This window comes from Stenella coeruleoalba (genome assembly GCF_951394435.1).
Source record: "Stenella coeruleoalba genome assembly, chromosome: 11".
Classification (NCBI taxonomy): domain Eukaryota; kingdom Metazoa; phylum Chordata; class Mammalia; order Artiodactyla; family Delphinidae; genus Stenella; species Stenella coeruleoalba.
The window spans coordinates 27506783-27533361 of NC_137157.1; the positions used below are offsets into that span (position 1 = coordinate 27506783).

Genomic DNA, 26579 nt, shown 5'->3' on the forward strand with positions numbered 1-26579 from the left:
TTCTCTTACCAACTCAAATTCCAGTTTCTTCCTACCCTTTCTTCCGATTCTTTACTTTCCCTTTGGCTGATATTAGAAGCAGGAAGGGAGTACGGAAAGGCGCCAGGGGTTGGACCAGGGGAGAAAAAAAGCCCACCAGACCAGTTAATCGTGTCTGCGATTCTCTCCTTTGCTTCCAAGCGCTTCCAGCAGAAATGAGGATCCAGTTCAGGAATGGCCAAGGCCGGGGTCACAGTGACATATTTTACAGAGTAATCTGAGGTGCCGTCGCAGGTACCCACCCAGAGACCCCTTCTTGCGTCGCGGTCAGGGACCCCCCTCCAGGTTCCCCTAGAGAGTACGCTGTCTGCGCGCGGGCGCGTCCTCTGACAGAGCGCAGGCGTGCGCTCGGCGCCCGCGTTGTCCCTCGGCCCGCCGGAAGGAGCGGCGGCGCCAGCGTCCTGCCGCCTGTCCGTCACGCAACCGCCCACGCCGCCGCCGCTTCCGATTGGCCGCAGGGGCGGGCCAGGCCCCTTCCAGCCCCGCCTCCCGCGGATGGACAGGCCGGGAGGGCGGGGCGGTGGCGGGCGGGTCCGCCCAGCTGTCAGTTACGGGGGCGGCCCGGCAGGCGGGCGGGCGGGCGCTCGCTGGCTACCTCTTTGCTCGCTCGCGCGCGCTCCCTCTCGCCGCCTGTGGGGAAGTCGGGGCAGCCCGAGCGGCCGCCGCTACAGCCTCGCCCCGACCTCCTCCCAGTCCTTTCCTGGCTCAGTCCCTCCCTCCCGCGTACCCCCGAGTACTGAGTGGCCCCGCAGAAGGTTTGGAGAGTCACCGGGGCGGCGCCGGGTGGTGTTTAAACCATGTTAAGGAGGATTTTGCAGAGGGTAAGAGAGTGAAACCGTCTTTCAGGAGCACGTGAGCGGGAGAGCCGGAGCCCGGGGCCGCGGAAGCCGCCGCCTCGCTGAGTAGCAGAGGCGGCGGCGGCGTGGCCGCCCCCTCTTCAGCGCCGGCCCCTTCCTTTAGGCCCCGCAGCCCAGGCGGCGATTAGGCCTCGGTCGTCTGCTCTGGGGGCGGGCCTCGGGGGGGCAGGGGGCGGGCGGGGCGGCGGCAGGGCAGCAGGCCGGGTACTCCGCGGCCCCCGGCTCACAGGCCCGGGCCCCGCACCCGCGCGGGCTGTCAGTGCGAGCGGGCTGCCGGGCGGGAGGGTGTGGCGCCGGCGCGTTCCTTCCAGATTCTGGAATGGCAGTGAAAATGGAGAGTTAGTGCCCCCGGGTCCGGCCGGCCAGCCGCCCGCCGGGCTGGAGCACGCCGGGTGGGAGACCTCGGGAGGCTAGCTCGGCTCTTCCCCCAGTGCCCCGCCCGGCGTGCCCCGCAACTTTACCCGACACGCACCTGCCTCACGCGGATTCTCATCTGGGCAGCACTGCAGGGTAATGTGGTGAAACCCGGCCTAACGTTGGCCCAGTCGCTGTACCGACACTTAACTGGCTAAAGTCAGCTGCGAAGGAAGCTATTACTCACTGTTGGCAACTCCCCTACCCCACACACCCCCCCATTTAAAAATGCGTTTTCCCCTCCCAGCCCGGTACCTTTTTGTTTGAGCCATGCAAGTACAGATCCGTTGTCAGCTTAATCCAACGGTACACTCCTTTACTTTCTGCCAGTGCTCTCTCTATGTAAAATCTGGAAAAGCCTGAAGATACAAAGATTAGAGCACTGGAAAGCTGTAGGTGTTTTGTTTAGGAATCAGTTCCTAGAATAACAAAATCTTTTCTATAGGAGTCACTGTTACTCAATTTTTTGTTTTGGTTAGCTTTTTTTTTTCCCCTTAATTTCCTTTTGAGACGGATGGGGTGCAACAAAATGTAAATGACTGAAAAGTTGGTGCCAAACCCATTAGTTGGTTACTGAGAGAGTAGGATAACTAGTTCCAAGGGCAAGAGGAGTTAGTGAACTTGTAGCATGCAGTCAAGGAATGTACCAAAGAGAGTTGAGTCATCCACTGTGTAGAAAGGGAGTGTCCTTGCTCCTGCATAGCTTTGGGAAATGTTCAAGTCATGTGGAACTTGGTCATATATCAGGGGGAGAAGTAGTTAACTTCTGTATCTTCCACCCTGTATTGACATTTGATGATTTTTTGCAATGTTTTGTCAGAGTTTTTTGAAATCTTGATAAGCGCTGATATTGGCAGTAGCGAGGGCATGCCCTTTACTCTGGTCATCAGTTCCTGTGTTCAACATTAAAGACACCTGAGCGTGATTTACTTCCACTACTTAAGAGATTTTTTCTCTTGTCAGACCTGACTGATTACCTCATGCCTCAGATTGTGTTTCCGTCGCATAATTCCACAGCTGAAAATTAGTTCACCTGTGGTTTGCTTTATAGTTTATAAATAAAGTGTTTACTGACTTAAGAGTAGCTTCTAGTAGTTGTAGATTAGTTTTCAGAAATATGGACTGCTTTCCAGTACTCTTGGTTTAATGTTGTTAAGCGTTATGATTATATAAAGATCATTTTGAGTGTTGGTGCATACACATCGATGGCTACAGAAGTTTCAGCTGAAACCACAAAATTGGAATTTATTCTGGTTATTGCTGAGGTATGATAAGGAATCATCACACATGAATAAGTCAGTTGACAACTGAGTTTTTTAACCATGGAATTATTGGTATTTGTGACTGGATAATTCTTGGTTGTTGGGGGCTGTCCTTTGCACTGTAGGATATTGAGCAGCATCCCTGGCTTCTACCCACTAGATGTAGTAGCACCCCCAAGTCCCCTCCCCCATCTTGTGACAACCAAAAATATCTGAAGACTTTGCCAAATGTCACCTAGGGGCAAAATTGCCCTGGTTGAGACCACTGTCTTAAATTTATATACTCTTTTATAGGAAAGTTTGAATTGTTTCTCATCGTTAACCACTTAACTTCCTTTTTTTCAATGTCCTTATATTGAGTGTCAGTAAATGCAAAGCATCTGCTAGGGGCTGGGAACCAGTTAAATAAGATATGGGCCCGCCTTTTAGGACTCACAGCTGGTTGGGGAAGTGGACATTTAAAAATAATGGCAGTTCTTTGTAATAGAATGAATAGTGCCTGGGGGCCACTTTGTGGGAGGGTTTTGGGGCAATCAGGAAAAGCTTCTGGGAGTAGGGCATATTTGCAGCTCAGAAGAGTGGAGGGCGGGTTGGCCTGAGGGAACCGCAAATGCCTAGACAAGAAGTCGTAAAATGGGGCAAGTAATATTAAGGGGAATGTGAACATTTAAGTTTAGGGAGTGAAATGATATGCAGGGATTGGTGGGAGGTGAGGCTGCAAAGGTAGCTCAGACCAGATCAGGAGAGGACCTAGAGCCACCTGGGAGGAGTTTGGCTCTTACAGATGGGTCACTGTTAATGCTCAGCATTTAATAGGGGTATTTGGATAAAGCCTTAAAGAAATCTTGTAATTTGTATTACTAGTATGAACTCCACAGGTGCTATTTACTAACAAGTATGACTTGAATCTTTAAATTATGTAACATGGCAACCATTTTATTTTACTCCACCCTGATAATCTTATTTCTCAGCAGAGGTCATAAGATATAAAATTAAAACTAAGTTTGCTGATTTAGAGATTTGTTTGAAATGGTCTTCATGCTTTGAAATTAAGTCGCATACCTTTAGCATTCTGTTTTCACATGACCTTTTCATTTTACCTGTTGTAATTTTCTTCTGAATAGCGTCCTTTATTTTTTATATTTTTAAAATAAATTTATTTATCTATTTTTGGCTGCGTTGGGTCTTCATTGCTGCGCATGGGCTTTCTCTCTAGTCGCTGCGAGCGGGGGCTACTCTTCGTTGTGGTGCGGGGGCTTCTCATTGCGGTGGCTTCTCTTTGTTGCGGAGCACGGGCTCTAGGTGCTTCGGCTTCAGTAGTTGTGGCATACGGGCTTAGTTGCTCCGCGGCATGTGGGGTCTTCCTGGACCAGGGCTTGAACCTCTGTCCCCTGCATTGGCAGTCGGATTCTTAACCACTGTGCCACCAGGGAAGTCCCTGAATAATGTCCTGTAAGTAGCATTTTTGAAAGAAGAAACAGACAATGTGCTTATAATCAATTGTAACTCAGCATCTTTGAACATCACCGATAAGGTCCTAGGGTACTTTATAGAAAATTTAGTTTCTGGTTCTTTTTCTTTTTTCCATTAGCAACTAAAAGGTGTTTCTTTGAGGCTTATAAGAATCTGAAAAAAAAAAATTGGGGTAGCTCCAATATGTATGTATTGATTATTTTACTTAATAGACTTTGAAGAGAAATGGGGATTTAAAGTGCTTCATGGCTAGAAAGACATCAGCATTTAGTACTTTAGGCAGTTTATAAACTTCTTTGCTATTTCTAAGATCCTTAAGTGTATTAGATTTCCTTTTATTGGTATATATCAATAAGATTGTTAAAGAAAAAAATGGGTTTAATTCTAGAATTGTGGAAATAGAAGGCTTCTTTTATGGGTAACGAGTCTCTCTGATTTTAAAAATGAGGAAGTAGGAAGTGAGAGATTGAGTGATTTATCTAAGGCAACACAGTTAGATGTCAAAGCTGAGACTAGAGCCAAGTTTTCCCAACTCAATCCATTTCCTTTTTTTAGCACCTTGTTGCCCTTTCCTCCACCACTCAACTCATATGGTTAGCACTATGCCAGTCATTGTGGAAGATACGGGAAAAATACGAGATCTGACCTCTCTCTCAGGGAACTTATATGATTAAGTGCCAAAGTAAATTATATAGACAGTGAAGGCTGTAGTAATACAGAGGAGGACCAGTCAGACAGAATGAACCTGTTAGAGTGAAGTGTCTCCTTGGAGAAAATGGGCAAGAAATGGGGTTTTGAAAAGGTGATTAGGAGAGGAAGAGAGTTACTTTTATTCTAGGAAGGAGTTACAGTATAAACAAAGACTCCGAGGTGGGAATGATTTCATTCTTCCTGCCCTCCCTCCTGCCTTTGCTTGCATATTGCCTTTCAATAAACAAATGTTTATAACACTGGATATGTGCTAGATACTGGAGGTACAACAGTGAGTAAAACTGATCCTTACCCTTGAGTAGCTTAAAACCAAGTGACTTAGAGAGAGAGCTCTGTTTAGAGCAGAAAGAAATTGAGAGAGAAACTTATAGATAGTGTGACACCTCATTGTGGAGATTCTTGATCATCTAGCTCTAGTCCAATGCAAATAGGAATCACATATGTAATTTAAAGCTTCTAGTAGCCACATTTTAAAAAAGTGAAAAGAGGTGAAATTACTTTTTTTTTTGAAATTACTTTTTAAAATATATTTCCTTTGACCCAATCTATCTAAAATATTTGAACATATAGTCAATAGAAAAATTATTGAGATATCTTAAATATTATTGATGAGTTTTTTTTTTATAGTAAGTTTTTGAAATCTGGTGTGTATTTTGCACTAACAGCACATCTGACTTTGTTATTTTTAAAAAAAATTATTTATTTATTTATTTATTGGCTGCATCGGGTGTTAGTTGCGGCACATGGGATCTTTCGTTGCTGTGCGTGGGCTCTTTGTTGCAGTGTGTGTGCTTCTCTCTAGTTGTGGCGCGCAGGCTTATTAGTCGTGGTGCGCGGGCTTAGTTGCCCTGCGGTATGTGGGATCCCAATTCCCTGACCAGGGATCTAACCAGCGTCCCCTGCATTACAAGACGGATTCTTAACCCCTGGACCATCAGGGAAGTCCCAGCACATCTGACTTTGGACAGGCCATATTTTAACTGTTCAACAGCCTCATATAGTTGGTGGCTACTGTATTGCAGGGCTAATTGAATACATATATAATTTTTAATTTTTTGGGAACCAATTTCAAGCTTACAAAAAGTTACAAGAATAAAATAATACAAGAAACAGCTGTATACTCTTTATCTAAATTTACTTATTAACATTTTATCCTATTTGCTTTATCATTTAAACACTTTGTTCTCCTATCCTTTTTCTTTTCTCTCTCTGTATGTGTGTACTTTTTCTTTATTTTTCCTGAATCACTTGAGGATCAGTTATAGTTCTTCACCTGTGAATGCTTCAATGAAGAATAGGGATATTCTTTTACATAACTACAGTATAGTTGTCAACTTCATAAATTTACATTGATTCCATTTACTATTCATAATTCCATTTTTTTTCAGTTGACCTGGTAATGTCCTTTGTAGCATTTACCCCTCACCAGTATAGGGTCAGTGAGGGTTAGGTATTATATGTAGTTGACATGTTGCTTTAGCTTCTTTTAATATGGAACATTTCCATAGCATTTCTTTGTAATTTATGACATTTTTGAAGAATACAGATCGCCTCCTGCTTTTTTTTTTCCTTACAATGTTCCTCATGTTGTGTTGTTTGACGTTTCATTGTGAGTAGATTGAGATTGTGCATTCTTGGTTGAAATGTGGCCTAGAATTTGTTGTGTCCATCTCTGGTTATTACATCTGGAGGCCCATGTCTTTTTGTCCTTCATAGGTGATGTTAATTTTGATTACCTTGTCAAAGTTCAAGGTGTAGCCCAATTTTTTTGACCTTATCATAATGATTATTTTTTCTTCCTTTGCAATAAATAGGCAGATACTTATAAGACTATGCAAATATCCTGTTCTTTATCAAGAATTTCTCCTATATTTACCATTGTTGATTCTTGCTTAATCTAGTCTTCACCATAATGACTGCAAGATGATGATTTTCCTACTCTAGAACTCCTGCACCTTTACCAATTGGTTCTTGGATTTCCCCTCCCTCCCTTGCCTCACATCTCTCCCTCCCCCCTCCCCCCCGCTGCCCCCCACCCTTACCTACCTTCCTTCCTTTCCTGTTGGTATGGACTCGTAAGTTCATTTTTATAAAAATGGCCTATAACTCATCACTGTACTTAATTATTTTGGTGTTCAAATTGTCCCAGATTTGAACAGTGGGAGTCCCTTCAGGTGGCTCCAGTGTCCTTTTGTCATGCCCCTATCATTTTTTTGAACTCTTCCTTACTTTCTGGCGTAGTAAGGTATTCCAACCTTATCCTTTACCTACCCTTTCCCAGCGCTGAAACTAGCCATTTCTCTGAGGAGCCCTGTTTCTTTTAGGGGGGAATGGTATTAGAGACCAAGGTCTGGGGTAGTTTTCCTTCTTATTTATTTCTTTCAATAGACAAATCTGACATTTTGAATTTTATTCTATAGGCGTTAGGAAATTAATAGGATTTTATTAAGCAGTGAAATATATTTGGTATGTAGGGGAGGAAAATTCTCCTCTACCCTCTTTGGGTCTCTGACTGGGCCTAAGAATTAGACTGTCTAGGACAGATTAACAGCAGAGAAGCATACAAATTTTATTAAATTTTTACATGTACATGGGAGCCTTCACAAGAGAATGAAGACGTGAAGGGACCAGAGCAGGAAGTGTTTACAACTTTTAGACAGAGAAACAAGATTTGTGAAGAATTGACAAGACAAAGGGGTTTGGGCTGAGGTAGTAAATGATGAAGAAGTAACGCGGAAGATAAGGGTTAGTTTAACAAGATTTGTTTGTACAGATTTCTCAGCCCTAAATTCTCTGGCTGTAGTGATGAGGACGTCTTCTTTACTCCTGGTATAGTGAGGGTCCCTTTCACACGGGAGTTTTATCTCCTGCTTTCAGAAAGTAAAAGAAGGGTCAGAATGTCCTTTTTTTTTTTTTTTTTGGCTGTGTTGGGTCTTCGTTGCTGCCTGCGGGCTTTCTGTAGTTGCAGCCAGTGGGGGCTACTCTTCTTCGTTGCGGTGCGCGCACTTCTCATTGCGTTGGCTTGTGGAGCAGGGACTCTAGGTGCTCGGGCTTTAGTAGTTCTGGCACGCAGGCTCAGTAGTTGTGGCTCGCAGGCTTAGTTGCTGCGGCATGTGGGATCTTCCCAGACCAGGGCTCGAACCCGAGTCCCCTGCATTGGCAGGCAGATTCGTAACCACTGCATCACCAGGGAAGTCCCCAGAATGTTCTTCTTGTACCTGCTGTTTCTTAAATGCCTTTAATTAAAAATAATCAATATGCCAAAGTGACATATTTTGGTGTGACGTTCTGGTTTCCTTTAGGCACATAGTAGGAGTTAATATTTTTTGAACGAGTGAAGGAATGTTTTAGGAAGATTAATTTGTCAGTGTTGCATGAGATGTATAAAACCATAGGAGAATAAAGGCAGAGATCAGATGAGATTTATTTTAATATTTTTGGCACTAAGTAATTATGATTTGCATTATGATGATGGCAACATGAGCAGAAAAAAGTGATGAATAGGGAAGACCTTTTGGACATATCTACTTCTCAAACATCTATTATGGGTCTACTATATGCTGAAGCTGCATTGATGAGTAAAATAGACATGAACCCCTGTGGAGCTGAGTATCCAGGGGAGGACAGAGCAACTGTTGAAAGGATCACATAAGTATATGGTCACATCCTTGGGTGAATGTTAGGAAGGAAAGCACAGGGAGCCCCAAGAGCGTACAGCAGGAGGGCCCTGATCTAAACTAAGATGTTAGGGAAGGCGTCCCAGATTATTTACACATTTAAGTTTGATGAAATTATTACTCATTTATTGAAGCGAATTTTAAGAAGTGGAATTTTTTCTTACTGTGTAGATTTATTTTTAGTGTGTTAAGAATAAAAAAGAGATTAAGATATAAAAGAACCAAGGCTAGAACTGTATCCTTATACTGGTGTCTTTTGCTTGAGCTAAAGAGATAGTATTGAGTTGGCCAAAAAGTGCCTTCGGTTTTTAAGTAAAAATAAAAGACACGTTTTTCATTTTCACCAAGAACTTTATTGAATAACATATTCACCCTTTTGTTCCACTACTTCCTGCCATTTTTCAGGCAACTTCATAATTCCATCTTCCCAAAACTTTTTATCTTTTTGAGCAAAGAACTGTTCCAGGTATCTTTTACAGTCTTCCACGGAATTGAAATTTTTTCCATTAAGAGAATTTTGTAAAGACCTAAATGGAAATCCAAAGGTGCAATGTCTGGTGAACACGGTGGATGAATCAGAACTTCCCAGCCAAGCTGTAACAGTTTTTGCCTGGTCATCAAAGAAACGTGGTCTTGAGTTATCCTGATGGAATATTACGCGTTTTCTGTTGACTAATTCTGGACGCTTTTTGTCGAGTGCTGCTTTCAGTTGGTCTAATTAGGAGCAGTACATGTTGGAATTAATTGTTTGGTTTTCTGGAAGGAGCTCATAATAGAGGACTCCCTTCCAATCCCACCATATACACAACATCACCTTCTTTGGATGAAGACTGGCCTTTGGTGTGGTTGGTGGTGTTGCATTTCTCTTCCCCACGATCTCTTCCGTTGCACATTATTGTACGGTATCCACTTTTCATCGCCCATCACAATTTGTTTTAAAAAACGGAACGTTTTCATTACATTTAAGTAGAGAATGGCTTGTGGAAATACTGTCAAGAAGGTTTTTTCCCCTTAACTTATGTGAACCCAAACATCAAAGCGATTAAGATAACCAAGCTGGTGCAAATGATTTTCAACGCTTGGTTTGGATATTTTGAGTATGTCTTTTGAGTATGTCGGCTATCTCCCGCATGGTATAATGTTGATTGTTCTCAGTTAATTTCTCTATTTGATTGCTATCAAATCGCTTCAACTGGTGTACCTGACCCTGAGCATCGTCCAGTGATAAATCTCCAGCACAAAACTTTGCAAACCACTTTTGACATGTTCAGTCAGTCACAGTACCTTCTCCATACACTGCACAAATCTTTCTTTTTGCATTTCGGTTGCGTTTTTACCTTTCTTGAAATAATAAAGCATAATATGCCGAAATGTTGCTTTTTTTCCTTCCATCTTCAACATTAAAGTGGCTACACAAAAATTCACTGATTTTGTTTTTTTTTTGTTTTTTTTTTGCGTTAGTCGGGCCTCTCACTATTGTGGCCTCTCCCGTTGTGGAGCACAGGCTCCGGACGCGCAGGCTCCGCGGCACGTGGGATCCTCCCGGACTGGGGCACGAACTCGTGTCCCCTGCATCGGCAGGCAGACTCTCAACCACTGTGCCACCAGGGAAGCCCAAATTCACTGATTTTGATAAGTTTTTTTTAAATGCATGCTGATATGACGGCTGTCACATACAGTCTAACAAAATTGTTCTGAATGAAGTTAAAGATGACTGAGTGCCACTAGAGCCATCTTATGGAAAAAACCGAATGAACCTTTTGGCCAACCCAGTATAATTATTGGTAAAAAACCTGAACTCTGAAAAAAAACAACGAACAAAAAAGAACCTGAACTCTGGAGCCAGACTGCCTGGGGTGGCATCTGCACCCTATTTACTAGCTGGGTAGCTTTGAGCAAGTAACTTGACTTCTCTGTGGCTCATTAAAATAGTCATAATAATAGTACCTTTCTCATAGAGTTGTTGTGAGGATTAAATGAATTAATACATGTGAAGGGTTTACAGCTGTATCTGACACACAGTAAGCTCTATAAATGTTATTTGCTGCTAATGTTGGTTTTTTGTTATTACATACTTCAGATTTCTTCAAGGAATGCTTTTCTTATCACTCCCTTGTTATCTTTTTTTTTTTAACTTCGTGTGTGTGTGTGTGTGTGTGTGTGTGTGTGTAGAAAGTCATTTGTCATACTGTTGAACATTCTGTGCTCATTACTGTGCTGGGCTGGCAGAGATTTAATGGGGGAGACAGATACTTAAATAATTACAAAGCAGTGTGATGTGTCAATAGATATACAGAGGAAGAATGTGAGCGCAAAAGAAAAAGTAACTAATTCTGTGGTGAAAGGAGGAGGGAGAGAGATGGAATGGAGATTGTTAAAGGCCTTACAGAAGCTGAACAGACTCAGGCAAGGAGGAACAAGGGAGAGAAGGCATTTTTACAGACAGTGACCAGGCAAATGCAAAAACCTGAAGCAGCCTAGCACAGCATAGGGGAATTGTGAATATTTTTGCATGTGGATGGGGATAGTTATGAGATGAGACTGGAAAGGATTTTGGACTTTATACAGTAAACAATATGGAGCCACGGAAGGTTTTTAAATAATCAAATTTGTAATAAGGAAAACCCTCCAAAAATATTTTCCCCTTATAATCCTTATAAAAAGTGTATCAGGTGAATCAGTCTTCTGTCTAAAATCTGTTGGTGACAACTCAGCGCCCATAGGAGATGTCCAGACTCTTTACCTTGGCATGCAAGGCCGATACTGCTCTGGTTCCTTGGGAAAAAAGTTTCCATTTCAGGCTCATCTCCACGTACCTCTGTACATTCACTGACCTTGCCATCCTCACTAACTGTGTTTCCCACAACTTCCCCTGATCTCTCATCCCTTCACATCTCCATAGAAGCTCTTTATTCTGCTGTGAGTGCCCTACCATTACTTGTCCACACTGCTCAGTTTAGGGGATACTAGGAGTTAGTTGCTTGCTATTTTTTCTTTCTCCCAAAGCACCCCATACTAATTAAGAGAATGGGCTTTTGGAATTAGACCATCATTTAAGCCCTGGCCTCCTCTATTCATGAGCGTGAGATCTTTTGCAAAATTTCAAGCTCTTTGAGACCCAGCTGTTTTATCTGTAAATTGAGCATAATATATACTTTACAGTATTGTAGGAGGATTAAATGAAATAATGTTCATGAAGACTCACCACAGTATCAGCATTCAATAAACACTTAGTGTGTAGTAGCTCAGTATACTAAAACACTTAGTATATAGATCTCTGCAAAACTTATTCCACTGTTTTTGTGATACTTGACTTCTCCACTGCTAGACTGAGCTCCCTTAGGGTGGGGATTTTGTTTTTCTTCCTTAGTGTGTCGGACCTACATTAATGTTTGATACTTGGTGTATTTTCAGTAATACATGTTGACTTGGTAGCTGTGTAGAGAGGATGGCTCCATAAAGGGAGAGACCAGCTAGAAAGTAATAATGTTTTAGTTCCTAAAATTGTTGCACATTAGAATCATTTGGAATCCTTAAAAAAAAAAGAAAAAAAAATTCCCAAGTCCCTCCATTGAATCAGAATTTCTGCATCTCTTGTTGTTAATCCAGGGGATGATGAAAGCTTGAATCAGACAATGGCTTTGGGGCTAGAGAAAAAACAGATTTTCAAGAAAGTTAGGAGAATTAATAGGACTTAGTGACTTGTGAGTAGTCTGGGTGGAAGGAACTAAGGTAAAGAATAGAGGGAGGAGGAAGAACAGGTTTGGTGAGGAAGACAAGTGTGAACTAGAGGTATGGACATCCCAACAGAGATGTTCACTAGGCAGGTGGAAATATGTAGGTCCAGCACTCAGGAGACAAGTGGAGGCAAGTATTAGACATGTGTGAATGTTGGAGAGACGTCAATTCAAATAAGGACTGAGAAGTATCCACTGAATGGAACAGTTAGGTCATACCTAGTTCAGTTTCAGGAGAGTCATGGGGAGAAATGATTGGCTGGGAAGTAAGGGTGTAGAAACAGGGAGTGCAGACTATTCTTCCAAGATATATGGAGGAGAGGAAACAGTAATTAAATATTAAATGCATGAATGTAATCTGTCATCCTTGGACAATATTCTAATGAGTGCTTTTTATTTTCAAGGATTATAAACTTCCCCAAATCAGTCTAAATTGAAAGGATTTATTGTAAGGTTTCAAAGTGATCTAAGAATAAGAATTGCTGTACAGTTGGGTCTCTAGACAGTAGGACCTAGAAAGGTGTCAGGGCAGAGGCAGTACTCCCCTCTGTCTCACACAATCTCCTGGACCACTGGCATTTTGCCTCTGCATCTCTGTGTCCATCCTCCTTGCTACTCCTTGCTTAGTATGCTCAAGACCTCAGATGGCCATCTGACCACGTGATTCTACTTGCTTTTCACCTTACCTTTGCATAGCCAACTGGCCAAATGTTGCATAGCCAACTGGCTCAATTTACAAACCCCAACGAGAAGAATCAAAAATGTCCTCCTCATCTTTTCTTGTTGGGTCATGCGTAGGTCTCTGGCTGGCCAGTAATGGAGTTACTTCCTCTGGGTCAGGTGTCTGCTGCTGGTTTAGTCAGCTGAGGTTGAGAGTGGAGTGAGGTCATTTGATTCATGGGATTCCTCCTTTTAGGAATTGTGATACCATGAAACACATCTTTTACAGATCATTCTAGAAATAAGCTTTACTGTGGCTCTGAAATAGTGATTATAGTTCTGGTTAGGTTCATTTGGTGCCAGCTAATTTTCTTACCCTCTATTCTAGTTTTTTCCTTCATAGCTTCTGCATTCTCAAGAGTCAGTGGTGTTTTGAAACTTTGGCTGGGTTATAACTTTGATTTACTTAAGTCCCTCCTGTACTCTTATTTACCTCATGACTTTGATGTGTATCTGTTTAGTGCCAGTTTGTGTGGCTAATTTTTTTTTTTAATATTTATTTATTTATTTGGCTGCACTGGGTCTTAGTTGCAGCACGTGAGATCTTCGTTGCCACGTGCAAGATCTTTGTTGCGGCTCATGGGATCTTCGTTGTGGCATGTGGGACCTTTTTAGTTGTGGCATTTGGGCTCGTTGTTGAGGCACGTGGGATCTAGTTCCCTGACCAGGGATCGAACCTGGGCCCCTGCATTGGGAGCATGGAGTCTTAACCACTGGACCACCAGGGAAGTCTCTGTGTGACTAGTCATTTCTCTTCATAGTTTGCAGTTTAAAGGCCTAAGCATGGAGCTCAGCAGTAGTTCATTGTTCACACTGGGGTTTGTTTGTGTGTGTGTGTGTTTTGCCACTGAACCATTTTATTGGTTGCTAGCTAGCTTGTAAATGGCTGCTTTTGGGTCCAGGTGATCACATTTGGTCGATTGGCAGTAGACATGGGGTCATATACCCTGGCTGTCTTGGACTATGTTCTCAATATGGGCTGCGGTAGGATAACTTACTTTGGGATAGATCCATGGCCATTGCTTACACTGTGATTGGTTGACATATTGAACATGAATAACTTAGTTGCATAGACATCTGTTTAAGTATTGCATGGGTCATAGCAGCAGATGGAATTTAATAAAAACCACATCCTTTCCCTCGTTTCAATGTTTAATATTAGACTATGGTTAAGTTTTACATAAGTATGCTAATATGTTTTTCTAGCGTCTCAGTGATACTTTATTGCGACTTTATTAGCTAAATAATATTTGGAAAGTGTTTTAAGAATTCCTGACTTTGTGTAGTGCTATGCCAAAACACACTCTGTTGTGGGGGATTGATTAAGAGGTAATTGTATTGAATTGGACCTCTGATAAGGAAGTATGGGTTTATTTTGTTCTATAAGACATTAATTTTTCTGATGAAACCTTGTTATATCTGTTTGCAACTTCCAAATATTCAAAGCAATGATTTAGTTTTAAAATAGAATATTTAGAAATAATAAAAGAATATATTTCTGGTTATAAAAATAAATCATGTACATCATGGAAGTCTGAAAAGTTCAGGAAAGGAAAATTGAGAAGAAGCATAGGGCTTGTAGCATAGTGGATGTTTTAACTTTGAGAGCATTTTGTTTAAGTCAGGTGGAATCTCCAGCTCTGTGCATTATTACATTTGTAATCTTAGCTAGCAACTTACTTAGTTTCTTTAACCTTATTTTTCCCCCTTGGTTAAATGGGAACAATTCCTTTAATTTTATCCAAAGGATTGTTGTGATGATTAAATGATATAGTGTGAATAAAGATCTTGATGTTGTGCCTGTCACAGAGGTTGTAAGTTAGCTATTATTATTATTAATAGAAAGATATAATATTTCATTTAGCACACTACCAATTGACATTTCTTTAACTAGTGTAAAACTCAAGTTTCTTATGTGCCTGATTTTGAAAGTACAAATGATCTAGGAGAAGTTGATATTCTGAGCTTTACAATAAGATTCATGTCTCTGGGTTATTTTGATTTTGTTAAGTTTTTGAATGTAAAGACATCACATCAAGTAGAGAAATCACTGAATTTGGAATCAAAAGACTTGAGTCCACGTTCTAAATTCTGCTATCAGTGTGATCTTAGGCAAATCATGAGCTTCTCCTGGCTTCACTTTCCTTATCTGTTCAATGAGGGCACCACCTAGGTGATTTTTGAAGTGCTTTTCAGGGTAAAAGTATTAGTTGAAAATCACGGAAGTACCAGGATTTTGAGTGTGCAGACCATTTGCAACCCCAAAGTAGCATTTTAAGTGTTACATAACAAATCCTGGTACCTTTTACCCTGTTTCCTAGCCTCTTTGCTGAGAAAAAACACTGTCTTCAGGAAGCAAGGATTCAGTGATAAAATCCCATAGCTCATGTAACATGACTATCACAGCACCTGCTACATAGTAGGCTCCAGAAGAGAGTAGGTCTCCTTTTCTGTTGAGTTCCCTCTGCCACTCCCTTTCCCCAGTGTATAGCCCTTTATGCGTGTCTCAAATGCAAGTAAGGTACATTCATTTTAGTGGATGCTTTGGTGTGGGCCATAGATTCCCCTTCAGGATAGAGACACATTCTCTTAGTTGCTTGGGATCATGACTGCCTCACCCAAGTTTATGTCCCCTTCCTGGAAGCCGCCTGCATTTCATTCCTGGTTAATGGTGGGGGATGAAAAGAATCATCCTCTTGCCTTGATTAGAGACTAACATGAAGGGTCATTCTCGCTTCAGGACTCTTAGTAGGCTTAGCTGAGGCTGCTCTTGCAACTGTTATTGATCAGTACTGTTCAGCTTCTCCCTTGGCCCAGTCATGCTGCCTCTGTGCCTACACAGGTGTTCTTGAGAGCACTCCCCAGTAAACCTGCTTGCAGATATCAATCTCAGACTCTGTTTCCTTGGGAACCTGAATTACGAGTCATCTGCTATTTGGATAGTCTTTCTCAGGGATTTTTGCATCGTAAAAGATGATAATATTCAGGATGGATTTTAATTTTATAAATATTGTGTTCCACTTCTTTGAAACTGACATTCTACATATTTTTTAACAGGAATCCATAGCCAGTAGATTAGGATTTTTGTTAGATTCTGAAGTTTTTACATAGTAGGTCTTCAAGAACATTTTGGGATTTTGAGTATGGCCCACAGATTCTCTGTTTAGGAAATTTTATTATTAGCACCTTTCCCAGCTCAAGTGATTTTAAGACTTAAAAAATGAAAAGTGCCGTGTGAGGGACGGGAGCAGGAGTGTGGGCCATCCTCCCTCGGGGTGGGGTGTAGTTGTCGTTTCCACCCCCCCCCCCCACCCCTCCCCGCTCTGAGACAGGTAGGAGGGCTGCGTTGAGCCTTGAAGCCTAGGGTGTGGGCCCAGGTGGAGCCGCTGCAGGTGCAGATCTTGGAGATAGTAGCACATATTCAGATGAGAACTTTGAAGGCCAAAGTAGAGAAGGGTTGCATGGGAACAGCAGTTGAACATAGGTCAGTCGGTCCTGAGAGATGGGCAAGCACCTTTATTTTTTTTAAAAAACTTTTAATTTTATATTGGAGTATAGCCGATTAACAATGTTGTGATAGTTTCAGGTGCACAGCAAAGTGAGTCAGCCTTTCATATACATGTATCCATTCTCCCCCAGGTTCTGAATTCTTATTTTGATATATTTTTGTGTCTGTCTCTCCATATTTATTGAATCAAGACACCTGATAGCCTAAACTTGCTTAAAATATGTGAATCAATTTTAATTACATGTTAGATATTTAAGAAGTGTTAGATATTAAAGTCTTTTATTCTTTCACTTAATATTGAGTTAATTGTATGATGTCTATAAACCCAATTTAGTTGCTAGTAACTTATCTATAATTAGTTTTGATTGTCTCAGTCTCTTATTGACTAGGCTGCCTTTTTTTTCTGACTTCATTGCTTTCATATACCTATTAATAACCACTAACTAAATTTTAGAGTTTTGAAAGTATGCATAAGAAAGCTAAGCATATATAAAAATTGGAAATATATTTGACTTTGTTTCTATGGGCATGCTTTTAAGTTAGCCAGTTTAAGGCCCACATGAATCATGGAATGAGAATTTTGGAGCTAGAAAGACCCATGATCTTGTCATGTCCCTGTAGTTTGTCATTGAAGAAGTTGAGATTAGAGAAATTAAGTGTCTTGATGGGTATCAGAGAGATGGCCAAGAAATATTTGAGACAGTAGAGAGGATATTGAATTAGGACTTGGAAACCTAAGTTTTAATTGCAACTCTATCGTTAGATAGCATGATGTCAGGTAAGCCAGTTGTACTTTCTAGGGCTTCGTTCCCTCATCTATGGAGTGTTACAGTTGGAACATGATTTCTGAGATGTTTTCCAGCTTTTAAATTTTGATTCTAGGTCTTTTTTTTATGAGTGCACTTAGTAATAATGTAAGTATCTACTACATATAGTATATCTAACAAATGCCAGGCACCGATTTAAACGTTGTATGCATACTATTTCATTTAATCCTCCCAACAGTTCTTTGAGGCTGACATTAGTTCCACTTTACAAATGGGAATTTGGGGCTTACAGAGGTTAAGTACTTTTACAAAGCTTCTAAGTGGGTAAACTGGAAGTTGAATGCAGGTCTGTGTGACTCCAACTACTGTTTTATGAATCAGTATTCCTAGATTTAGATGTACTTTTGTTTTGGGGACGCTTGACATGCCCTGCTGAAAACAAGAGCCAATTGCATTTAGATAAGTATATGCTTCTCACCCCCCTTCTCTGGCATACTGTATTGTATGTATCATAGTCTATGTCACTAGGTTAGGCAGGGAAGACTTAGGATGCGGAAGTATATTGTGTGCTGGCACTTGAGAAATTTTGGAGTAGGCTGGAATCAGGTGCAACGGGGGAATATAGCCTCTTAGAGACACCTTAGAAAGACGAATAGGAATTGCACTCAATTCACCATTAGTAATTTAACAACGGGGTGACTATTTGATGCTTATTAAAGTTGTAGATGGCTCTAGGTTAGGCGGAACTGCTCACATTTAAAAAAATAGGAATTATTTTCAGTTGAAAGCTGATGTAAATGAATTAGTGTTAAATGTGGTATATTTGTAAAGAAGCTTACTATTGTACATGGTTTATGATGGATACAAAAGCATCTGTGGAGTTACATGGTGGGTCAAGGTCGTACTGCAACAGTCTGAGTAAGTCTTCTACATCAGGATTTGATATAGATTGGGATATATTCGGTTTTAAGAAGAAGGTGGAGAAATGAGAAGGAACTCAGAGGACAAAAAAAAAAAGTAATTACCAAAAATGAGTTGTAAACAAGTTTAAAGTTGTTAGATTTGTAATGGAGATTAGAACAAAGAGTATTAGTGACCATTCTCAAGGTTGAAGATTGAGAGCAAGCAGGAAAGGACTTAAGAGACAAATTTTATATGAAGTTTGAGGCTGACAGGAGTTAAGGATTAGGAGTATAGAAGATATAAAGTGAAAAGTACAAGGTCCTTCCCAGTAATCAGTGCTAATAGTTTCTTGTGTATTTTTCCACAAAGTTTTAATGCATATATCCATTAACATTATACTATATGAATTTGATTTTTTTCACTTAATATAGTTTGGAGAGCTTTCAGTATCAGCACTTTCAGAACTGCCTCTTATTATTTGTTTATTTTTAATAACTACATTATATTTTATTATATGGATTATTAAAATTTAATCATTTCTCTATTGAAGGACATTTAGTTTGTTTCCAGTTTTGCTAATAAATAACACTGCAGTGAGCATGCTTGCTATACATACATAGGTGGTCCTTTAATGAATTTGTCCACTGGGTAATTTCCTAGCAGTGAGTGAGAGAGTATGCATATTTTTTGTATTTAGTTACACTCCCATAAACAATGTTTGAGAGTGTTGGTTTTGCAATACTCTTTCCACCAATGAGTATTGTCAAAGAAAAAAAATTTTTTGTGGGCTTCCCTGGTGGCACAGTGGTTGAGAGTCCGCCTGCCGATGCAGGGGACACGGGTTCGTGCCCCGGTCCGGGAAGATCCCACATGCCGCGGAGCAGCTGGGACCGTGAGCCATGGCCGCTGAGCCTGTGCTCCGGAGCCTGTGCTCCGCAACGGGAGAGGCCACAGCAGCGAGAGGCCCGCGTACCGCAAAAAAACCCCAAAAAACAGTTTTTTGATTTTACTCAAATACCCTGAAAACCAGATTGGCAGTTTAGTCTTCTAGTCTCTTGTTTAACTTAGAAAGTTAAAAAAGAAACAATGGAAAATAGAATAATGTAAATCTTGGAGTAGTTACATTAATTCTTTTTAATGTAATGAGAAGTATTGTGTGTTAGTTAAACTCAGGGGGTATTTTTATTGTGTCCTTACTAGGAAATTTGATGAATACCTCATTCTTTATAAGGCTCCCATCCTCAGAAAGGTTCCTTTTCTCTCTTGTGGAGAAGATATGACATTATATTTACTGTATCTAATTGTGTCTATTGCTGCATAATAAACCATCCCCAAACTTTGGCTTTGGCTTTGGCTTAAAACCACCATCATTTTATTTGCTCTAGATTCTCTAGATCAACAGTTTTGGCTAGGCTAATCTGAATGGTTCTTCCGCTGGTCTCTCTTGGAGTTACTAATACAGCTGGAGTTATCTGTTGGTTTGATTGGGGTGATAGTCTAACAGCCTCTCTCATATTGTTGATAATATTCCTTGGGTCACATGTGTCCAAGGTTAGCCTGGGCTTGTGTGGTGACAGAAGAGTTTCCAGCAATGAGGGAGCATATCCCATTGTGCACTCTACTTGTATGTTATTTGCTACTCTGCCATCAGCCAAGGCAAGTCTCATTGCCAGAGCCCATGTGGGAGAGGATTACACAGGAGAATTGCAAGGGCATTAAAACATAGGTGTGATTCATTGAGAGTCATTACTGTAACAATCTACCACCACTTTCTTCTTCCTTGTATTGGTAAGTGTTACAAGAGAAGTATAAATAAGAGATATAACAGTTTAAAGTAGAGAAAGATTTCTTGTCTAAGGAAAGGTTTTATTGATGTCACTTAAGTTAGAAAGACTGATTCCATCAACAGTTGCAGACTGTTGATTTTCCAGATTTTTAATTTCTTCTACATATATTAACTGACATTTTTCTGTAAAGAACTTTTCAGTTTAAACCAGGGCGATTTGGTTGCCATGAATTTCAGAGTATACTGGATGGTCAGGATAAATGCTTAATTCTTTTTCTTTAATTATGAATTTTCAGAATAAGAATCGATACACTACTCTAGTAGTGATCAATGAGGCTTGCTTATTTGTCTTTTGACTTTCTCTTTCCTTGAGGAAAGAGAACTCATGGATTTTTTTTTTTTTGCCTTTTAATTTTTTAATTACTCAGAAAAACTTCATTTTTTTATTTAGCTTTCTGACTCTGTGCTTGTGCTTTCAACACTTTCACAACGATTTTATGTTCCTCAGTAAGGAAAGCGTGCTTGTTCCTGTCACGGACACATTTAAAACACACATGGAACCACCATAGGCCTGGCTGATAAGTTTTTTCGTTTTAGACAACCTTGTAAGAGCTTTAGGTCTCACAGCACAAACTCCTCAAAGTTGGCCTGGGCACACGCCACATGTGGATTTTGGTGCTTTGCCAACCTTCTTGGTATAAAGGTAAACCCCAGGGGTTTGGGACAGCCTGGTTTTGTTAGAGGCTGTTTTGTAGGATAGCCTACGATGGTGTCTCAAACACTGGACCATCCTGAATGCCTCTAGGTACCATCCCGGGAAGAGGAAGAAGCACTCATGGATTTTTAAATATATTTCATGAACTCAAGGATTTATATATATTTAGTGGGTTTCAGTCAATTGAAGTCAGTGTGGTTTTTTGGTATGCAAATTGTCCCAGCTTTACCTAGTAGAAGTGCCTTCAAGGTGACTTTTGTCATTTTGACAGGACCCTGTTAGTGTTTGATAACTTCCTTGCTTTTTGGCACAACATGTGCCAGGTTCATCTAGTAAAATTTCTCCTCCAGGCTGGAATCATCCATTTCTCCAAAGAGTCCTGGTTCCTTTTAATGGGGAATGCTATTTAAATACCACTGTCTGGGCACTTAGGGTTCTCATTGCTTCTGTGTTGTCATTGCTTTTAAGCATTTAAAATAAGAACTAGGAGATATATACACACACACACACACACACACACACACACACACACACACACACGTACATATGGACAGATTTAAAAAGCAAAACAACATGAGTTCAACTTAAAGTATTTTTTCCTTCTTTGAGTTTGTATTTTGAAATTTTATACTGAACATCTTGGCTCTTAACGTTAACATAATTATTTTTTCCTAAAAATATATATAACATAGCTTTAAAATAACAATACTAATATTACTGTTAATAAGCTTACTGAATCAGTTTTACTAATTTTTTTTAGCAATTCTTTTTGTCCTTATACTATAGCTCGCTAAGGCTATAAAGTCAAAACATTGTGTTCTTAAAACACTTGAAATAATTATATTCTTTGTGTGGCTGTAGCATTAACTTGAGATTCAGTTGGGTTTAAAATTTAAAAAAAAATTAAAAATTGTAACATGAAATTTAGCATTTTTATCATTTTAAAGTATAAAGTTTAGTGGCATTAAGTACATTCATATTGTTGTGCAACCATTACAACTATCTATTTCCAGAATGTTTTTATCATTCCCAAACTGAAATTCTGTACCATTAAACAACTCCTTATTCCCCCTATCCCAGCCTTTGGCAACCACTGTTTTGCTTTCTGTCTCTATGAATTTGATTATTCTAGGTGCTCATATTAGTGGAGTCATACATATTGGTCCTTCTGTGTCTGGCTTATTTCACTTAGACTAATGCTTCCTGGGTTCATCCATGTTGTAGCATGTATTAGAATTTCCTTCCTTTGAAAGGCTGAATAATATTCTACTGTATGCATATACCACATTTTGTTTATCCATACATCTATTGGTAGACATTTGGGTCGTTTCCACCCTTTAGCTATTGTGAATGCTGCGATGAACATTGGTGTACAGATATCAATTCGAGTTCAGTTAGACTTTAGCTGAGGTTTTAAATAAATGAGGATTATTATTAACTAAGCTAGAGAACATAGGAGGAAAAGAAAACTTTTTCCCTGGGGTGGTAAAGGGTTGAGATACGTGGTTTGATTTTGGAAATGATTCATTTGAGGTGCTTTGGGAAATCAATTAGTCTCTCTTTTATAGTCCAGGTGAGAGATGATGACGTCTTGAACTGAGTTAATGGCAAAGGAGATGAAGAAAGGATAGATTCAAAATTTATGTAGGTGATTCAATTAACTTGGTGATTGGATGTGAAGGTTGAGAAAGAGGGGAGTTAAGGATAATGCTTTGGATTTAAACAAGATGGGTATGTGATGTTTCTGTAAGTTTAGGTAGAGAATGCAGATGGATAAAAGGTTTATGAGAACAGATAATGAATTTGGTTTTGAATAAAATGACTGTAGTGTGCTTTCACGGCACTCTGGTAGTGATATTTAGCAGGAAAGGAAAATATGAATTTGAAGTTCAGCAGAGATCTGGATTAGATTTAGAATTTTATTTTTGTCTGCATTGGGGGATAAGTAAAGTTAAGGGAATAAGTGAGATCACCTAACAGTGTATGGTAAGCTAAGAGGTTGAACATGAAAATTCCCTGGAAGCCCTGGAATACTTTCCATGAAATAAGAAAATTGTCATTTGCAAATATACCTTTTCAGTTCATCTGTATGTGCAAAGTTCTTAGTTCTTAATAGTAAGAAAGAGGTAGTGAGGGCCCTAAGAAATCTTTGATTATTCATTTATAGTACAAGGATCAGGTAATGTATTTAAAGCACCCTTCTTTTTTTTTTTTTGATAGATTTATTTGTTTTATTTTTGGCTGCATTGGGTCTTCATTGTTGTGCGCGGGCTTTCTCTAGTCGCAGCGAGTGGAGCCTACTTTTCATTGTGGTGTGTGGGCTTCTCATCGCTGTGGCTTCTCTTTTTGCGGAGCGCGGGCTCTAGGTGCGCCTGCTTCAGTATTTGTGGCACGTGGGCTCAGTAGTTGGGGCTTGTGGGCTCCAGAGTGCAGGCTCAGTAGTTGTGGCATGCAGGCTTAGTTGCTCCAGGGCATGTGGAGTCTTCCCAGACCAGGGCTCAAACCCATGTCCCCTGCATTGGCAGGCGGATTCTTAACCACTGTGCCACCAGGGAAGTCCCCAAAACACCCTTTTTAAGGTCTGAATATAATAGATGGCTTTTCAAACTTCTTGAATTTGTGAAAATTTTCCTAATTGGTCTTTATGGTGGGAGGAGGGTGAAACAGTGACAAAATCAATGCTGAAAGTTACATTTTATAAGAAATCCTTGTCGATGTCTTGTAAGTCTCCAAGGTTTTGAGGTTGTATGTCATTTAATTTCTAATACTTGTATCCTTTCCAGTTTCAGAAATAATTTTGCTAAGTATAAGGTGTGTTTAGTATCTTACAACAATTTTTTTCAAAGATTTTCGTAAAAGCAATATTTTATTTCTAGTCAACTCACCTTTTTCTGGCAATTAATGTGTTACTAACTCAGCTTCTGCTGGTTTGCCTTGTTCCCTTTCGAGTTTCAGCTAGAGTGGTATGGGTTGTGCATTTGCTTATTAAGCATTTACTACATCTCTTCTGTGTGCAAAGACTAGTTATCCTTTTAGTTGGTTTTAGTGCTTTGAAGATAGGTATGATTTAGAGATGAGGTTCTTTATTTTTAGTAGCAATTAGGTTGTAAAACTGAGTTATGTTCTCAATGAAATTATTGCTCTCTTCCTGCTTGACCTTCTCTGTAGTGAAGTCATATGTAGGGGGAGAGTTATATGTAGGGAGAATATGTTGAGTTTGGAAGCTCTGACTCAGTATATCACCAGATATTAGAAAAACTTTTGTTATTCATCTATAAAATAGGTGTTTTTTATATGCTGCTAGATGTTTGTTTTGATTGTTTTTCTTTGCTATTAGATTTTCAGTCATAATTGGAAGACATAGCTATTGGTTGCTTTGGATTACAGCAGTGTAGTTATGATTCTTACAAGTAGATTTTTAAAGTTGTATTTAATAAACTAGTCTGAAATAGATAAAATGCATTTTAAAGAAACTTCATGTTGTTAAAACTTCTTTGATAGTGATACTACCTTTCAAGGTATTGTGTACAGTGAATAGTAACTTTTTTTTCCCCAGTTAAGTGCTGTTCTTTCTTCAAAAACTTGTATGTGATTTTTGAAAGTAGTTTTTGGAGAGATTAATGCTGCTTTATGTTGATCTTATAGTTGTTGGTAGTAGGAATGTATTTTTATATTATCAACAACCTAAGGTAGCCAAATATATTGCAGGCATCTATTCTTATTTGGTTGAAATAAATACTTTGAATACCATATAACCTTTTTCCCCCATGTTTTCAAATTTTGATCTGTTTGGCTGACACCACTAAGCATTAATGATAGGTGTTTGATAACTCTAATCATTTGGATCTTTTGCTAGCCCAAATATTTTTTAATTAAAAAAATCTGAAAATTAAAAAAAAATATGACCACACTAATAAAAATTTTTGAGAGGAGATGGGTAGGTGGTTAACTAAATCATCAGCACAAATCTTATCCTTTCAGCAACATAGAGGAAAAGTAGTAATAACAAAAATAGCCCTGACGTAAAACACATCAGTCTAATGTGACCTTTCAATCTGTGTTTATATCTTTGCATAACTGAAATCATAATATATCCAAACTTCGTATTTTGCCTGTCTTACAAATTCAACATTATATCACATGTGTTATAATTTCTTTGCACAATCTTCACCCTTGTCACTTTTGAAAACAATTTAAAAAATTAAAAAAATTTTTTGGCTGTGCAGCGTGGTATGTGGGACCCTAGTTTCTTCACCAGGGATTGAACCTATGCCCCCTGCAGTGGAAGTGTGGAGTCTTAACCACTGGACTGACAGGGAAGTCCCCCACCCTTGTCATTTTTAATTGTCAGTTTTGTTGAGTTGGGTATGTCACAATTTAGTTAACCTGTTCTTTGTTTTAAACATAGTTTGCTTGTAATTTTTCACTTAAAATTTTTAAGAATTATATGTTTCAGGTGTATAGCATTATGATTTGACATCTGTGTACACTACAAAGTGATCACCACCACAAGTCTAGTTGCTACCCATCACCATACAGTTGACCCTCTTTATCCATTTTGCCCACTTCCCAACTCCCTTTCCTTCTGGTAACCACTAATCTGTTCTCTGTATCTATGAGTTTGTTTTAGTTTTATTTTATTTGTTCATTTGTTTTTTTTTTTTTAAGATTCTGTGTATGAGCAAAATCATATGGTATTTGTTTTTCTCTGTCTGACTTATTTCATTTAGCATAATACCTTCAAGGTCCATCCATGTGGTCACAAATGGCAGAATTTCATTCTTTTTTTGTGGCTGAGGAGTAGTCCAGTGTGTGTGTGTGTGTGTGTGTGTGTGTGTGTGTGTGTGTATGTATGTGTATGCCATTTCTTCTTTATCCATTCATCCTTAATGGACACTTAGTTTTTTTTCATATCTTGGCTGTTGTAAATAATGCTGTAATGTATAGGGGTGCATGTATCTTTTTGAATGAGTGGTTTTGTGTTTTGCAGATAAATAGGCAGAAGTGAAACAGCTGGGTCATATGGCAGTTCTAGTCTTAATTTTTTGAGTAACCTCCATACTGTTTTTCATAGTGCCTGCACAATTTATAGTCCCACCACTAGTTCAGGGTTCCTTTTTCTCCACACCCTCTCAAACATTTATTTCTTGTCTTTTCTGACAAGTGTGAGGTGATATCTCATTGTGGTTTTGATTTCCATTTCCCTAATAATTAGTGATCGTGAACATCCTTTCATGTGCCTGTTGGCCGTCTGTGTGTCTTCTTTGGAAAAATGTCTGTTCAGGTCCTCTGCTCATTTTTTGATTTGGTGGTTTTTTTGTTGTTGAGTTGTATGAGATTTTTGTAGATTTCAGATATTAACCCCTTATCCGATATATGACATTTGCAAATGTCTTCTCCCATACAGTAGATTGCCTTTTTGTTTTGATGATGGTTTCCTTTGCTGTACAGAAGCTTTTTAGTTTGATATAATCCCATTTGTTTATTTTTGCTTTTCTTTCACTTGTCTTTGGAGTCAGAGCCATAGAAACATTGCTAAGACGGATATCAATAAATGTTAACCAGACTTATTGTGGTGATCATTTTGCAACATATACAAATACTGAATCATTATGTTGTACACCTGAAACTAATATAATGTTATATGTCAAATATATCTCAAAAATTATTTAAAAACTCAATTAAAAATAAATAATTCATAAAAACAAAAACAAAATAAAATTCACTGCTTAAATGACAAAAAAAAAGACTGATATCAGTGAAGTTTTCTTCTAGAAATTTCATGGTTGCAGGTCTTACATTCAAGTCTTTAATCCATTTTGAGTTACTTGTTTCATTCTTTTGCATGTGGCTGTCCGTTTTCCCCAGCCCCATTATTGAATAGACTATCTTTTCTCCATGGTATATTCTTTGCTCTTTTGTTATAAATTAATTGTCATATATGTGTAGGTTTACATTTTTGGACTCTCAGTTCTGTTTCATTGATCTGTGTGTCTGTTTTTGTGTCAGT

General features: G+C 39.5%; 1 protein-coding gene and 1 pseudogene across 6 annotated transcripts in view; one reads left to right on the plus strand and one right to left on the minus strand.

Moving 5' to 3' along the window:
• The first annotated feature begins 606 nt into the window (after positions 1-606).
• Positions 607-26579, plus strand: part of EEA1 (early endosome antigen 1) — a 131944-nt gene continuing 105971 nt past the window's right edge. For 4 of the 5 annotated variants that reach the window (XM_079937592.1, XM_079937591.1, XM_079937595.1 and 1 more), the window contains exon 1: positions 607-860. In XM_079937592.1, the coding sequence (XP_079793718.1) occupies positions 837-860 (24 nt within the window). In that variant the 5' untranslated portion in view covers positions 607-836. The remainder of the gene's footprint in view (positions 861-26579) is intronic. The other variant, XM_079937594.1, reaches the window with a different exon arrangement.
• On the minus strand, positions 20048-21115 carry LOC307194573 (large ribosomal subunit protein eL34-like; annotated as a pseudogene). Its single transcript has one exon. The product of its transcript is annotated as a large ribosomal subunit protein eL34-like (transcript).